The sequence below is a fragment of the Pseudorasbora parva genome, chromosome 7 (genome assembly GCF_024679245.1).
Source record: "Pseudorasbora parva isolate DD20220531a chromosome 7, ASM2467924v1, whole genome shotgun sequence".
Classification (NCBI taxonomy): Eukaryota; Metazoa; Chordata; class Actinopteri; order Cypriniformes; family Gobionidae; genus Pseudorasbora; species Pseudorasbora parva.
The window spans coordinates 36,903,755-36,920,914 of NC_090178.1; the positions used below are offsets into that span (position 1 = coordinate 36,903,755).

Consider the following 17,160-nt stretch of genomic DNA (forward strand, 5'->3'; position numbering starts at 1 on the left):
TGATACCACTAATTTTAATGTTTTATTGTTAATGTTATGATCGATACCACAGATTTTATTAGTAATCTTACACATTTTGAAATTATATTAAACAGTTTATTCTTTCTTCATTCATCAATGTGAGAATGTTTTACCATACAGTAAACACTATATTTAAAACATTTTTTAATACTTTTAATTTCAAGAATATTTCACATTGATTAAAATTCAGTAGCAACTGAACAATCAATAAACAAACATGCTGAAAAAAGCCACTTGCCTGTCAAGATATCAAAGCAGTCAGGTGGTTCACTGCAGGAGTGAAGCAGTGTATTTGCTTCAGAAGTCATTTTCACGTGACTAGTGATGTAATGATACAAGCGCTGAAGCAATGTTTCTTTGCAAGGACTGTTCGAGTTTGAAGCAAGCTTCGGAGCATCGGTGTCAGACATAACATCACCAGCGATATGCCAGACCCAGCAATGCAGAAGAGTTGAAGGCCACTATCAGAGCAACCTGGGCTCTCATAACATCTGAGCAGTGCCACAGACTGATTGACTAGATGTCACGCCGCATTGCTGCAGTAAGTCAGGCAAAAGGAGCCCCGACTAAGTATTGAGTGCTGTACATGCTCATACTTTTCATGTTCATACTTTTCAGTTGGCCAAGATTTCTAAAAATCCTTTCTTTGTATTGGAGATACTGATTTTCCTTAGTTGTCAGTTATAATCATCAAAAACATTTGAAATATATCAGTCTGTTTGTAATGAATGGATATAATATAAAGGTTTTACTTTTTGAATGGAATTAGTTAAATAAATAAACTTTATGATTATATTTTAATTATATGACCAGAACCTGTATCGATTTGATAAAAAAATAAATTCAGTATTAAATTTATTTTATTTATAACAAATTGTAATCTTGTAACTGAATAAAGCCAGTATTTTAACAGCAGTAGTTAAATACAAAAGCCCAGAAGGCATTATTTACAGGGGTGTGGACAGTGGAAACCACTGTCTTGTTCACACAAAAACTGATAAAAAAAACTGTTAATCTTTTTTTTTAACTTGTGTTATGCTCATGTCTTTAAAGAATCAACGTGCTATCAAAGGCAAGTCATACTCTCAGTATGTTTCATTAAATCAAGCCAAGGGTCAAATGTCCATAATCTTGTCCAAAATGTCCACAGTCTCTCAAAGACAAGAGTGAGGGGTTTACACTTAAAGCACAGGTGGCTGAGTAAAAGTACATTTAAACTGTGCTGCAAGTGCTAGCTGCAAGTGCAACAAAACTAAAACAAAAATCACTTGACTAGTGCAAGACAACAGTACATACACCAGAGTACATACATTTTACAGCAAGTGCCCTGCCTCTATGGAAATGAACCATGGTGTTACTACAAATGAAACCAAAAAAACATGGTTATTGCACAAACCCTATTCCAAAAAAGTTGGGACACTGTACAAATTGTGAATAAAAAAAGAATGCAATAATTAACAAATCTCAAACTTATATTTTATTCACAGTAGAATATAAATAACATATTAAATGTTGAAAGTGAGACATTTTGAAATATCATGCCTAATATTGGCTCATTTTGGATTTCATGAAAGCTACACATTCCAAAAAATGTTGGGACAGGTAGCAATAAGAATAATTAAATGTACATATAAGGAATAGCCGGAGGACCAATTTGTAACTTATTAGGTCAACATGATTGGCAACATGATTGGTATAAAAAGAGCCTCTCAGAGTAACAGTGTCTCTCAGAAGTCAAGATGGGTAGAGGATCACCAATTCCCCCAATGCTGCGGCGAAAAATAGTCGAGGAATATAAAAAAAAAAATTGGTTTCTCAGAGAAAAATTGCAAAGAGATGGAAGTTATCATCATCTACAGTGCATAATATCCTCCAAAGATTCAGAGAATCTGAAACAATCTCTGTGCCTAAGGGTCAAGGCCGGAAAACCATACTGGATGCCTGTGATCTTCGGGCCATTAGATGGCACTGCATCACATACATGAATGCTACTGTAATGGAAATCACAACATGGACTCAGGAATACTTCCAGAAAACATTTTCGGTGAACACAATCCACCGTACCATTCGCTTTTGTCAGCTAAAACTCTATAGGCAATCAAAATGTCTAATTATTTTTGGAAACCTGGGACGCCATGTCATCTGGACTAAAGAGGACAAGGACAACCCAAGTTGTTATCAGCACTCAGTTCAGAAGCCTGCATCTCATCTGCATGTGTGTGTGTGTGGCATGGGCAGCTTACACGTCTGAAAAGGCACCATCAATGCATGAAGGTATACAAGTTCTAAAGCAGCATATGCTCCCATCCAGACGTTGTCTCTTTTAAGACCTTGGATTTTCCAACACGACAATGTCAGACCACATACTGCATCAATTACAACATCATGGCTGCATAGAAGAAGGATCCAGCTACTGAAATTGCCAGCCTGCAGTCCAGATCTTTCACCAATAAAAAATATTTGCCGCATCATACAGAGGAAGATCCGACAAAGAAGACCTAAGACAGGTGAGCAACTAGAAGCCTGTATTAGACAAGAATGGGACAACATTCCTATTCCTAAACTTGAACAACTTGTCTCCTCAGTCCCCAGACGTTTGCAGACTGTTATAAAAAGAGGGTGCACAAAGTGGTAAAATGGCCTTGTCCCAACTTTTTTGAGATGTGTTGATGTCATGAAATTTAAAATCAATTTATTTTTCACTTAAAATAATACATTTTCTCAGATTACACATTTGGTATGTCATCTGTGTTGAATTCTGAATAAAATATTGAAATGTGAAACTTCCACATCATTTCATTCTGTTTTTATTCACCATTTGTACAGTGTCCCAACTTTTTTGGAATCGGGTTTGTAATTAAACCATGGTAACCACAAATTAACCATGGTTCCCTTTCAGTCGGTCACTACGACCTACGTCATGACCGACGAATTCGGATCACTTCTGGGAGCCCCTATCAGCTTCGAGAAAACGGGCCAATGAACATTGTGCTTTGCATATCGCACCCCGCCCTCGCGGAGAGGGTATAAAGCGGATGCGATCACCACACACTATTGTCATACACTTCGGAGCCGAACACCGTTGATGAAGAATCCGACTGCCTGCCATTCAGCGAGAGAGAGAGAGAAAGCGTGTGCCAGGGGAAATCTCTCTAGTGTTGGCCAGAGAGCACAAAACAGCGCAACCACGATCTCACTGCTGCTGAGAGAGCTGCTGTTTTAACAGCAAAAGAGAAACTGAGCAATTTGCACTACACACACACACACAACACACAGTTGGTTCGGTGCGTGTGTTCCATTCTGGTGAGAGCAGGTACATGCTGCACTATTCTCCTGTATTTCTGCCGCGGTCAATCCCTGGGTGCTTCAGCACTAAAAGAGCGAATTTCCTCACAAAAAGAGCTACACGGGTTATGTTGCGTCTTTTTCAGGATGGCATTCCACCCGTGCGTTTCCGTATGCGGTCGTTCCCTGCCACCCGTTGACGGTCACAAACACTGTATCACGTGTCTGGGCTTAAAGCACGCTGAGGCGGCGTTTGTGGATAGCTCATGTTCTCACTGCGGGAACATGACTATCTCGGCACTTAGGTCGAGACTCACCTACCTCTGAGGGGGTGGAGTCCCCCTACCCATATCTCGACTTAGGTCTATTCCTGCCCAGCAGAAAAGACCTACTTCGATGGATGGCTGGGGTGACCTGAGGATTATGTTTAGGGCAAACCCGCCGAGCGATCCTCCGCGGGACCCTATTCCCTCACAAGCGCCGCAACCGGTGGTGATTCTGGAGGATTCCGTCGGCCCCTCTCATGGGTGTCCGATGGTGTCCTTTGGGGCACCAGCGGGCGAGCAGATGTCGATCGCTGCATCGGAGGGGGAGTTTCAATCTTCTGAGGATGAAGATTCGCTTGTACTGCATCCCTCTGGGAGAGTGGCAACGGTCGAGTCCGACCCCGAGTTGACGGCTATGCTTTCTCGGGCCGCCGAAAAGGTCGGGCTTGAGTGGAACCCTACACCATGTCCCGAACCTTCTAGATTGGATGATTGGCTTCTCTGGGCGGGCCGCGCTGGTTCTCAGCGTCCCGCCCGGTGCCTTTTTTTCCGGAGGTGCATGAGGAGCTTACTAGGTCGTGGAAAACACCATTTAGCCCCCAAGGGCAACCTGGTGGCTCCTCCCTCCTCACTACCCTGGACGACGGACAAGCAGGGGGTATGAAGGTCTCCCGCCGGTGGAACAGGCCGTCGTGATGCAACTGTGTCCGGCGGCCGCTTCCAACTGCCGTGGGGACCCGTCTGAGGCCTGTGGAGTCTCTTCCGGTCTGACCGCGAGGGCCTACAGGTCTTGTGGCCATGCTGCGACCTTCGGGTCAATTGGGAAGAGAGCAAACTCTGCCCTATGCAGAGGACCTCTTTTCTTGGTATGGAGCAGGATTCGGTCGGCCTGACAGCGCACCTCACCGAGGAGCGCATCTAGTCGGTGTGGAACTGCTTGAATTTGTTCAAACGCAGGACAGCAGTCCCACTGAAACAATTTCAGAGGCTCCTGGCATTAGTATCGGCAGTCACGTCGCTCAGGTTGCTCCATATGAAACCGCTTCAACGCTGGCTACACGACCGAGTCCCGAGGTGGGCATGGCACAGCGGGTCCCTCCGTGTCTTAGTTACACCGAGGTGCCGGCAAACCTTCAGCCCGTGGTCGGACCCTGTATTTCTACGGACGGGGGTGCCCCTAGAAGAGGTATCCAGGCATGCGATTGTCCCCACGGATTCCTCATGCACCGGCTGGGGTGCCACGTACAACGTGCTTGCAGTTTCGGGTCTGTGGATGGGGCCTCAACTGCAATAGCTCATCAACTGCCTAGAGTTGTTATATATATATATATATATATATATATATATATATATATATATATATATATATATATATATATATATATATATATATATATATATATATAAAATAAGAATATCACTATTATAATAAAATTATTTTTATTTTTTATTTTAAAAAAACACAAAAAAAACATGCAAACTAAGTTTATTTTAACTAGACAAAAGATTGGTTGTCATAAAATCGTTATTGGTGTCAATAAAACCTATATAATTGAACAGCTCGATTGTGGTCTCAGTCCCCTTGATAACGTGCATGTAAGTTAGCCGTGATACACAAGCAGAACGATTAAGTCGTTTATCGAAACGAAAAGCTGCAATTTCAACGTGTTAAAGCATCCAGATTTGTAGCCATGTTAATAATGTTTGGAAGAAACCAAACCGTTTGTAAATCCGTCAAGATTTCACAGAGATAAGAGTATTTATGTTCATACAGATCACTCATCTTACATCAGGTTCCACAGAGCCCAACAGAAAGCCTGCCTGTGACAAGATGGCCGCGTGTGTGTGGATTTCGGGAGAATAAAACTTTGCATGACTACAGCAAAATAAAAAAAATCTAAAAAGAAAACATCTAGAAACAAATAAAATGTAATAAAATAAAATAAAACCAAATTACAGGTGGAGGTAGAGCATAACACGTTTTTGCTGTGTTGTGCAATGTAACCAATAGGCTATATTGGTTAAACAAAGCCGATACAACAAATGTTTATTTCTAGAATGCAATGGCCAAACAGATGCATTTAAGAGAAAAATCCCCTCACCGCTCAAGAGTTTTTGTGCAGTGCTGAATTCTGTATGCTGACAAATCCTTTGATTATAACAAAGAAATTTTAGACATTATAAATAAAAAAAAGATTCTTTGTGCAGTCATTTGTATTGATAACAGAGCTTTGTGAGATCGCGATGAACTGAGATGAGAGCTTTTTTTGAATTACGAGCGCACTTTGCGCGTATTCTGCCACACCAAACCACGCAGAAAAAAAACCTATTTATACTTGAATGCGGACAGGAGCGAGACAAAACATGTATGTTGCGAGCGGGTCTCTACTTGGAAACACCTCAGGAGCAGTGCTCACGCTGAATGGCACGAAGTGTTGGCTACTACTGGCTATTTAAACTGAGCTATGTAACTTTTTATATATTAGGTTGACTATTTTATTTTGATAATGAACTGGCTGCGATGTCAAGTTTGCAATGCCATCACAGTTCGCATGTTGTGTGCGCGTGATCGAGGCGCCAGTGCGTAAGAGCAGAGGAAACAAATAAAATCTGTAGTCATACATAAGAGAAGGACATTATTTAAAATAGCAAAAGTGTTTACTTACATTGTGCTATAAAATAGCCTAAAAAAAACAAGATTTGCTTTCTGTCTTCTGGGTTTCCGTTCTGTGAACTTGTTTGGAGGAGTGTCGCGCCTCACGATAATGAACCAGTCAGCAGCAACTGTCACACATTTCTTTTCCTTTTTTTTTTTTTTTTGTTAATCTGTTAATTATTTAAGTCAATATATATTTCATTTATTTATTTCTTTTATATTAGAAATAATTTTAATATTACATTTACATTTTTAATGTAAGCTAACTCCATTTTTCTTAATTGTCCTGGCGACCCATTTTTTAAGTCTCGTGACCCACCCGAGGTTCGCGACGGAGGCATGGCAATGGAGCATGGGTGAAAATACCTGTGCTGCGTTCCAGTTAGTTTTTATCATGCCCTTCACTCATGAACCTCCCTCCGTCTCGTTCACTTGGATGTGCGTCATTGCTTGCGTTGCATGAGTGCCCACTACTGGCGGAAACTTTGCAATGGCCTGAACTGGAACGCCCTAAGCCCTTGATCACTTGGAATCCACTATGCAGTTGATTTATTATTTTTATTTTTTCTGTACAAAATTGTTTAATGCAGCATTCTATATGTATATAGGTGTGTTTGGGTTGTTTTAAATGTTTTTAAAAAAAATATCATAGAGTTGTTTGTGGTGGGGTAAATTAAACGCGATATGTGGTGACGTAAAAATCGCGTTGCATTGTGGTATATGAAGCTGCCTGAAGTGTACATATGAAGTAGACTCGCATATGAAGTAGATAGAATGTATATCTTCATTGCCTGCTGGGACTGGGACTTCTACAACAGTCATATAAGACACTAATACATTGCAGACTGTATATTCTTTTCCCTCTACTGCATTTTGAATTGTTTGGTACTGTTTTTTGTTTGTGTATCACTAGTATTTTGGGTTTGGAATTGATTTACTGTTTATTTGTTTACTAATAGTGTTGAGCTTTGATATTCACAATGCTGTCTTAGATTTCCATCCATGTGCTAATTGTTACTATGTTATCTAATTCAGTGGTTTAATAGATACAATTTATTTTCACTCCCACATTGAGAATCTTACAGTTAGTTTGAACGCAAACTATTGGCAAAAGTGAATTCCCGTTTTTTTAGGCTTTCTTATTGTATAAAAAACTAAGGCGAGCCAGTTACCAGCATGAAGGGGTTTGTTTGTTTCGATTGTTTATTTTTGAAGTCTAATAAAAAGCCCATTAACCTCTGCACCCTTGAGTCCTTCATCTCTTGCCTCACCTGACAATAAGTAACATTATAAATATTTTATATTTTAAATGTCATTTGTTTTATACATAGTATATATTTTAAGACTCTACGACATTTGAAAGTGATTATATAATTTAAACATATATAATATGTGGACTAAAGATATATGTCAATATATGGAATTTCTGATGCTGTGCTATGTGCATTTATGTTTTTACTTTAAATGAGCATATTAGGAATGTTTCAAATATGAGACCTTTATGTCGAAATATGTATTATACATACTTAAACATATATAATATATGAGATACATTTATATGTCAATATATGGAATTGTTCCAATTTCTAATATGTTTCATATATGTTTTTACTTTATATATCACATATATATATATATATATATATTGACAGTGATTTGTACTCAAGACTTGGACTCGGTCTCGAGACCATATTTTAATGGTCTCGGTCTCGTCATGGACTCGTGTCCATTTGGACTCGGAATTGACTCGTACTCGAACATGTTAGGACTCGGACTTATTTCCGAGTCCACTCGAGTCCCGTTCAAAATATTCATGATTATTACTCTATGTTAATATTTCTAGTTAATAATTGATGTTTGACACTTCCAATAATGTGTGGTTTTCTTAAGCGCAACTGCACGTGACTCAGGGGTGTAGTTTATGGGGGGGGTGTAACCAAATCCCATTGAAATCCCTCAGTTACAACCCTCCTAATATTTCAACATGAAAATCACAGTAGATCAAAAGAAAATATGTAGAATTCATTTGTTTTGAAACAATAATTTTGTTTCTGATCAAATATGAGTTTGTCGTAATAAATAGGACAAAAAAATACTCCCCCTTCATTGAACCGATTGGTAACGCCCAACAAATGAGTCGCACTTTCACCAAAACAACGCGAGTGGTGTTTGAATGGGAGAGCAAACGTTATCGCCAAAAATGAAGAAAAGTTCTGCACAGCGGACTATATTTAACTGCTGGTCAGAGAGGGATGCAAAAAAATAAAGCATGTACTGAGAATGCGGTATGAGAATATTGTGTAATAGCTAAGTACACACATATATTTAGCTAGCTAATCTATTGCAATGTATTTAGCTATAACTATCAGTATAACAAGTTACCAAAGCAGCCGTCTGTTTTGCTATTTCTTTTTTCAATAGTGTCTGTGATTGTCAATGACAAAAGTATTCACATCGGTTTTTGTTTTCTTCCTAAATTAATCTGACTTTTGAACGAATTGTGTGAATGAACGATTTAAGTGGCTCACTCATTAAAACAGAGAATCACTGCCACCTACTGAGGGTGTCAATACTTAATTTCTTTCTTTTTATAATCTCTACTAGTTTAAGTCTACTAGTCTAATTTTATGACTAATTATTCACAAACTTCATAACGTCATGAGATGTATAATCTCTTAACATGTTTTTATAACAGATTCAAGATTAATATACCAGCAGGGTAGAAAAGTCAGCAGAGGAAGAGGAGGAGCAGGTGATCAGGTAAAGAAAAACAGCAGCTTTGTATGTACGTACGTACAGACAGACAGGCAGGAAGGCAGGCAGACAGGCAGGCAAAGTGTCAGATGGGCATCTTTGTTTCTTGTATCATATTTATAAATATGCATATTTAAAATAGTGTGTACAAAAACCCATCTCAAGATGTTATGTTCCTTTCCATCAGTCACACTTTGTCTAGCCGTTTTTGAAGGTCACTGTGTAAAATGTCAGTGTGCACTCCATGTCCTAACTATAGTCAGTCAACTGCAAACCATTAAGCTACCAACCAATACTACAAACACAATGAAATGTTTAGGCTAAGGTCAGCGCAATGATCATATTCACCTGCCATCCACACTGACAGTGGTCTGGTACCCTGAAGGCATACTGATATGGAGATCCACAGAGGATTGAAGCATGTTTTCCTTGCTGTCTCCCCCTGAAGATCCTCCTCCGTCAGGGATGGCATTTCGGAAGATCCTGCGGGGGGCAGGCTGGGGAGGTCGAGGTGGAGGGGGGGCCTTGGCCTTCATTTTCCTCCTGTCATATAAATTCAGAAGAGAAAAAGTAAGGATCACGTTTGATGATTAAGTGGTGCAAATATTTGTAATATAAGTTTTGCAGTGAAGGCTAATTCTAAGCTCAGGCGCCTCTAAATAACAAGTACCATAACAATGGCCCAATTTGCATTGTTTTTGAAGATGAAAAAAGTTTGTCATGTAGTGATTGTTAAAAAACCTACAACCAAAAAAAAATAGCAACACTGGCTGTGTAATTCAGTTTTATTTACTTGTTTTTCATGAATGTATTTTGTCTAACAATTTACCAAATTTACAGTTTAAGTAAATTTACAGTAAATGTTTAGATTTTATACAAATATATTTATATATAATATATTTATAATGAAGTTGTCTGTATTTAGTAGATTGTGTTTATTTCACAAAAGAGTGATTTTCAGTTCAACAGACTGAGGTATAGAAATTCTACATATTTTTTAACAAAACTGCCTTGGTATCAGATTGGTATTAGTTTAGTATCGGTATCGGACGATACTCAGAATTTTTAATATCGGATCGGTTCTGAAAAAATGGTATCGGTGCCTCCCTAAGTCAAACATAATGCGTCATAATAATTTCCTATTATCACTGTAAAACTGTTTTGAAACTGTTGGTGACTCTTGACTTGACTGAAGATACGCATCATTAAAGTCAGGCAAAGACTTGACATTTATTGTGACAGATAATATATATATATATATATATATATATATATATATATATATATATATATTGATTCATATGAACAATGTTAGTGTGTATATATATATATATATATATATATATATATATATATATATATATATATATATATATATATATATATATATATATATATATATATTGATTCATATGAACAATGTTAGTGTGGTATTTTTTGGGCCATATCGCCCAGCCCTATGTTATGTCATATTGCAGTAATAAAACATACAAGGCCTATCTTTATAAACCTGATTCAAGATTGCTTTGACTGATTAGACTGAAATCCTCATTTCCATCAAAACACAACATAAACAAAACTCTGCTGACATTACATAATGAAGTAGAGGACAAGAAAGACAATACAAAAATATTACAAAAAATCAATTCTATAAATGTATACAAACTAGTTGTTCTAACAATTCACAATTTTTTTATTATTATTGTATGTTATTCATACTAAAAGCCCAGATGGGCGTTGTTTGGTATGTTTTATAAACAAAGGTCAAAGAAGCCTTTGACCTATCTAATGACTTACACAGTAGTTTTTCAAGATTAAATAAAGACTACTTATAATTTTTTTTAAAGATTACATCAATTTAATTAAAAACAATAATGCTTCACCACATGTTAACAGGTTCACAAAAATATCCAATACTGTAAAAACCAGTTAACATATGAGAATATAATGTTATTGAACCAAACTAACCAAAAATGATTTGCTCTATGACATTATTATTAATCATATTGTAAGCATAGACAGTACCACAACTATATGATATAGATCCTTTCAAAACAACAATCTCTGTAATGACCTTAAAGAGGTAAAATGGTAAACCATTTACACACTTTGAAGTAAAAAGAATTCATACTTCACTCATACTTCATAAACTGGTTCTCAAACATCATAACACAAAACCTCTCTCACTTTCAATGCCACAATAACACCCAAATATACTGAAAACTGATAAGCGCTCTTTTCGGTTTAAGCTTATTTTCTTTCCACAGTGCAAACATTAGCAGTAGATAAAACCATCCTACTACTGTCAAAGCAGCCGTGAGAGTCTGTCTGTATTCCAAATCCAGGAAGCACAAAGGAGACGAGCTACTGGAACATGGAGCTACTACGGACCTGGAAGACACTTCTGGGTAGCTGAGAGGTGCAAAGCATGTGAGAATGCTAAAAAGCTTGGACCTCGACTCCTCGAGCACGTCCAGTTAATAATTCATAAAGACTTGTGCCAAAATGCTTGCTTATCAACACGCTGTTGTGTCACTCGCTGATTATGCAACAAAAACTGCCCTCTGCCCCGAAACTATCAATGGAATGACCATCTACTCCAAAACAGACTAAATGAATGTTAAAACACAATGATCTCAATGAGACAACACAGGAAGTGTATAAAACTTCAAGTGATAATAAATTATATTATAATGTATCATAATAATTTAACAGAACTAGGGATGCACCAATATGAAAAATTTGCCCAATACAATTAGGGATGTGCAAGACTATTTGACTATCCATTAAACAATATTGCTGCTGCAAGTCAACTTGGAAATTCTTGTTTATCAAGCAAGTACAGTTAAAGATATTGATTGGAGTCCACTTGTGGTAAATTCACTAGGGATAGGAATTTTTGTCAATTTCTCATTTCGATCATCGATAGGTCTCAAAAAGGAGTAATCGATTAACCGTGGGCGGGGCTTGTGCAGGGGGGGGGGGGGTCATGGATATATGAAACTATTTGACACAATAGTTTGTTGACACAAACATGAGATGTCTATGCAAATATGAACATATGACTATAAAATAAATTTAAAAACCTCCTAGATTATGATGCATTAATGTCTTTGAAAAAGAAACAATATAACCGTCTCAAATAACCCAGTCAAAAATATCAGACATTGTATTTGAGCTGAAACTGTGAATACACCAACCTGCAGAGCTTTGCTAGCGAATAAATAAATTCCAAACTAGGGGTGTCCCCGACTAAGGATTTTGTGCTTCTGTTTACATTTCTTTTATAACTTGAATGTATAGGAAGAAAGAAATATACTTTCTACTACCTACAGTTACATGCACTTTAGAGGTGTTAATAAAGCACCCGTTTGTTGCAGGTGTGGTTTGTAGTCAACACATGTACAGTATTGTACAATTTATTCTGCTAAATAAACCATGACAGGAAACATGCTGGGGTCAGTTTGTTCTTAAACATTGATAATACTGCGCACATTATTTAAAAATATACTCAGGTACTTAATTACTTTAATTATTGCATAAATACACACTACGTGTCTACACACTACTATGTCTTTTGAATTCTATGGAGACGGAGTGCAGTGTGCTGACTCCTTGTTGCACAGTGTTGTATTTAATAAATGAATCAATATCGAAGCTAATAAATCAATATCGTATCGAAGCCTAAAGAATCGAAATCGAATCGAATTGTGAAATTCCTAACAATAGGCAGCCCTACCAAGCACACAGCCAAGAAAATAAAGCAGTGGCTACAGGAAAACTCTGTGAATGCCCTTGAGTGGCCCGACAAGAGCTCAGACTTGAACCCAATTGATCAACTCTGGAGAGATCTGAAAATGGCTGTGCTTTGAAGCTCCCATTCCAACCTAGTGGAGCTTGAGTGGTCCTGCTAAGAGGAATGAGAGAAACTGCTCAAAAATAGGTGTGCCAAGCTTGTAGCATCATACTCGAAAAGACTTGAGGCTGTAAATGGTACCAAAGTTACTTCAACAAAGTATTGAGCAAAGGCTGTAAATACTTATGTTCATGTGATTTCTTTTTGTTTTGTTTTGCAAAGATTTCAAACTAACTTTTATGGGGTATTGTTTGTAGAATTTTGAGAAAAATATAATAGACAGACAGCAAAATGTAGGCTCTTACTGGGATAGTGCTCTAATGTGTATGTAGGATGTGTTTACTAAGTGTGAAAGAACACACCTCCGGTGCTGACAGGAACAGGAGGTTTTGAAAGTGTGGTTTTGTGCTGAGCTCAGTGGCTGCTCAGATCGCACACCTTGTCCAACAAAGAGCCCTTTAGGCATGAGCCAGCTTCCCTCGGAGAGCAGGAAACTCTCAGCTTCTCAGCTGGCAGTTCCAAACACAGCCTTCACTGCGACTGGATTACTAATGGATTGACTTTGTCCTTTAGAGATGGCTTAGCTTTCACAGCATTGACTGATTGACTGACTCCCAACTTCTGCAGTAATAGTATTTATGGTGTGCACAATATCCCCATTATTGCGCATTAATGTTGTCACTATACTGGAATTTGTAACCTGTATTTGTATGTCTCAATTTGTCATCAGAGAGAAGAGAGTGAGAACATATAGCTGGTATATTGATACTGCAGAAAAAAAGTATTGGAATCGTTTCAGATATTTCAGTGTCATTATGTAATAAAATATTGATCTTTTTGACAAAACTAGTATGCATGGAATACCTGATGAACAGTGAACACTATGTTGAGCCCTAGAAGTTAACTACAAACAGATTGCAGTTGATCCATGACCTATGGTTCTGCCCAGAGATGTGTTTCAAACACAAAATACTCTTTTGCATATCCTTGTGCTTGAACAGACAAATACACGGCAGTCTTGGCAGTCAACATGTATTCTCATCAACACAGTCGGTTATGTCTTAGTGAACGTAAAAAGATGAGCAAGAAATGCATGAGCCAACATCTGTCATCAAAATAATTTGGTTTAATTCCCTTCCATAAGTGTCTAAAATATATTTTTTCCCAAATACAAGGCCTCCGAACACAAGATAACACTCTGAGACACAAGTCATTTTGTCACACACTATTATGTAATTATGTAATTAAAGTGGCATATGCCACATCCTGTAGCAGGGCTCTACGCAAACTTAATTGTGTTCCTAATTTAAAAAAAATTAGGAGCACAGTCAAAAAATGTAGGAGCACATTCTAATCCATCAAACATATTCCAATTATAACTTTCCCATTACAGGACGATATGTGTCCCTTTAAACTAATGTCATGGGGCATTTTTTACCATTATAAGAGCAATGTTTTCTAATCTTATTAAATGTATGCATCATCTGTCAATTTCTTAAATTAAAATAGAAAAGTTGCTTTTAAAATGTTAATTTAAACAATAAATTCAGTTAGAACAATTAGACACAATCATACTGTTTCCAATCAAATGAGATATGTATCAAAAGATCCATTTTTGCACAGCAGAAGTGGCACAGAAGATCAATTTGAAGTGGGATTTAGACACATTTACATAGTGTTTAATGCAGCTCATGGGTAAATATTGTATAAATGTTTTATATGTAAGCTTTTGAATTTAAAAGTTTAATATTTAAAAAAAAAATCCATGCAAAGTAAAAATATGAAAATAAACCCACCAGTAGGTGGCGGGAATTCATTCAGTCAATAGTTCGAAACAAAATATTAATTTGAATCGAATCGCTTGGAGATGCGAATTAGTTCTGGACTGGTGTGTCTTTGAATTGTCTGACACTGTTATCATACCATGAAAATATAATACCGTTACAACTGAGATTACACAAAGTATGCAATGCAACACATTCAGAAATCACAGGTGGAATGTTCTACAGTTGAGAACATGCCTAATCAGAAGTGCATGTTAAAGGAATAGCCCTTCACTAACCTGCCTATTTCAACACACTGTTGGATCAACAGCCCGATTAAGAATGAATGGTTACATGACCCAAATCAGGACCTAAACAAACTCCCACCTCCCCACCCATGCTGTCCATTACACTCTCTCTGCTCCAGTTAACACAATCATCTGCAAGGAAAACAATGTAGTTTTCACTAGCAAATTAATCCAAAGACCAAAATTAAAGCTGCAACAAATTATATAAATATTTTTTATTATGTAATTAATAAATAAAATCAATAAAAGTCAAGTATGAATGTAGGTTATGCTATAGTTTTGTGCAAAAAAAAGTTAAATAAAAAGTTAAATTCTGTAATAAAAATTCTGGGGGAAAAAATGTAACATGACCATGTACTCAATTTAAAAAAAAAAAAAAAAATATATATATATATATATATATATATATATATATATATATTTAAAAAATAAGTTACCTGTTTGCCTTAAAATTTTGAGTTCATTAAAATAAAAAAAAATGAGTTAATTCAATAAATACTTTTGAGAATCGACAACCTTTATTCAAATATTATTAAATGATTTGGTAAGCATATTGGGTAATTGTGTTTGTTTTATTTGTGAAATTGTGTTATTTTTATGATTTATCACATTTTTATGTGGTTCAGATTAGGGATGGCGAAAACAAAACATTTTCTTGACCGACCACTGAGCCTCATTAGCCGGTTGAAACCGGTTAACCGATTAGTTTAAAATATGCTGCGCTATTTGAAATAACAGCCGCGAGCCGCGCCTGCAGTTTCGCAACTCTGTCGCATCTCTCTATGATCTCACTGCCTCCCACTCACTCACACTCACACACACACACACACACACACACACACACACACACACACACACACACACACACACACACACACACACACACACACACACACACACACACACACACACACACACAATGTCCTGCCGCCACCGCCTTTCTTCCACTCACTTAAAACCCCTACAGCGCGAATGAGTCCTGCAAACGCGGCGCCGAGGAGCTTGTTTGTAATCGACAAACAAATGGCTCCTTGGTTTCGAAATGGTTTGGGTACAAGCTGATCGCGTAGAAAATAAAGGCAATTTTCTAGCGTTAGAAGCTCATTTGAAATATTGCAGCGGCTCATTTAAGAAAATGACAGCTCCAAAGAGACGCCGCTTTAGTTCGAGGTAGTGCTAACAATAACAAAGAAAGATGATGATCAACACCTTATGTGTTACCACTGAAATGTAGATGTAATATATTTCCAAATGTAAGCCCATCTTATGCGGAATGCACGCTTCATACTGTCGTCTGCCCTGACTGTAACCTCGAGGTTTTTAGTCTTTTTTTTTTTAGGTTTACTTTTTGCAGTGTTTTAACCTTGTGAGCGCGCAAACCCAAACGCTGTGACCTCCGCCAAATGTTTTTATTGGTTTATTAAGTACAAACAGTCGAGTTATGAAAAATTGAATGTGAGGGATTTGTTCACTTCACACAAAAAGATTTTGGAATGAGATGGTTAATTGTAGAAGTGTTTAGTCCACTGTCTATAATAGCCTAATTTAGAGATCACTTCTTTTTTTTTCAACCGACAACTTTTATCAGTCAACATTGATACGGTCAACCATCGGTCAAACGGTCATCGGTTAACATCCCTAGTTCAGATACAATAATATTTTGAGTTTCTATTTATTAAACCAATTTCCTTCATTGTATCAACTAAATTTTTATTTATTTCAATAAACTCAACATTTTAAAGGGATGCTTAAAATACGCTTTTTCATATTAAACCATGTTGTTCCCTTAACTAAAACGAGTTGATACAGTCAGACTCTCTCTCTGACACGCGGTGATGATCTGATAGCATTTAGCTTTGTCCACTAAGCCCAGTTCATTCACTATGGTACCAAACAGAGATCAAGTTAGAAGTACCAAACACCTCCACATTTTCCCCATTTACATACAGTAACACGAATAGTTGAACAACCTACTATGGTGACACAAAATAAAACGTAATTTTTCTTAGCGGGTTAAAATTGAACTATAATGTATGGTGGAATATCACTTTTGAGAGTACTTCGACTCGGCGCAGTAAAAAGTCCTCCCTCACATTTCCCCCTCCCTCTCTCATTTCTGTCAATAGGGGGAGGGGGAGATGTGGTAGAGGAAGTTTCAGGTGTGACTTTTTACTGCACAGAGTCAAAGTACTCTCCGAAGTGCTACTCCGCCATACATTATAGTTCTCCTTTTTAATCCGCTTAGAAAAGT

At 37.4% G+C, this 17,160-nt stretch overlaps 1 protein-coding gene across 6 annotated transcripts in view; it reads right to left on the reverse strand.

The window, feature by feature from the left end:
• The window catches only part of cobl (cordon-bleu WH2 repeat protein), a 153,924-nt gene that overhangs the window by 100,698 nt on the left and 36,066 nt on the right, over positions 1-17,160 (reverse strand). For 4 of the 6 annotated variants that reach the window (XM_067449209.1, XM_067449210.1, XM_067449213.1 and 1 more), the window contains exon 3: positions 9,331-9,525. In XM_067449209.1, the coding sequence (XP_067305310.1) occupies positions 9,331-9,525 (195 nt within the window). Of the gene's footprint in view, positions 1-9,330; positions 9,526-11,282; positions 11,449-17,160 lie in introns of those variants that run through there. The other 2 variants (XM_067449212.1, XM_067449211.1) reach the window with 2 other exon arrangements.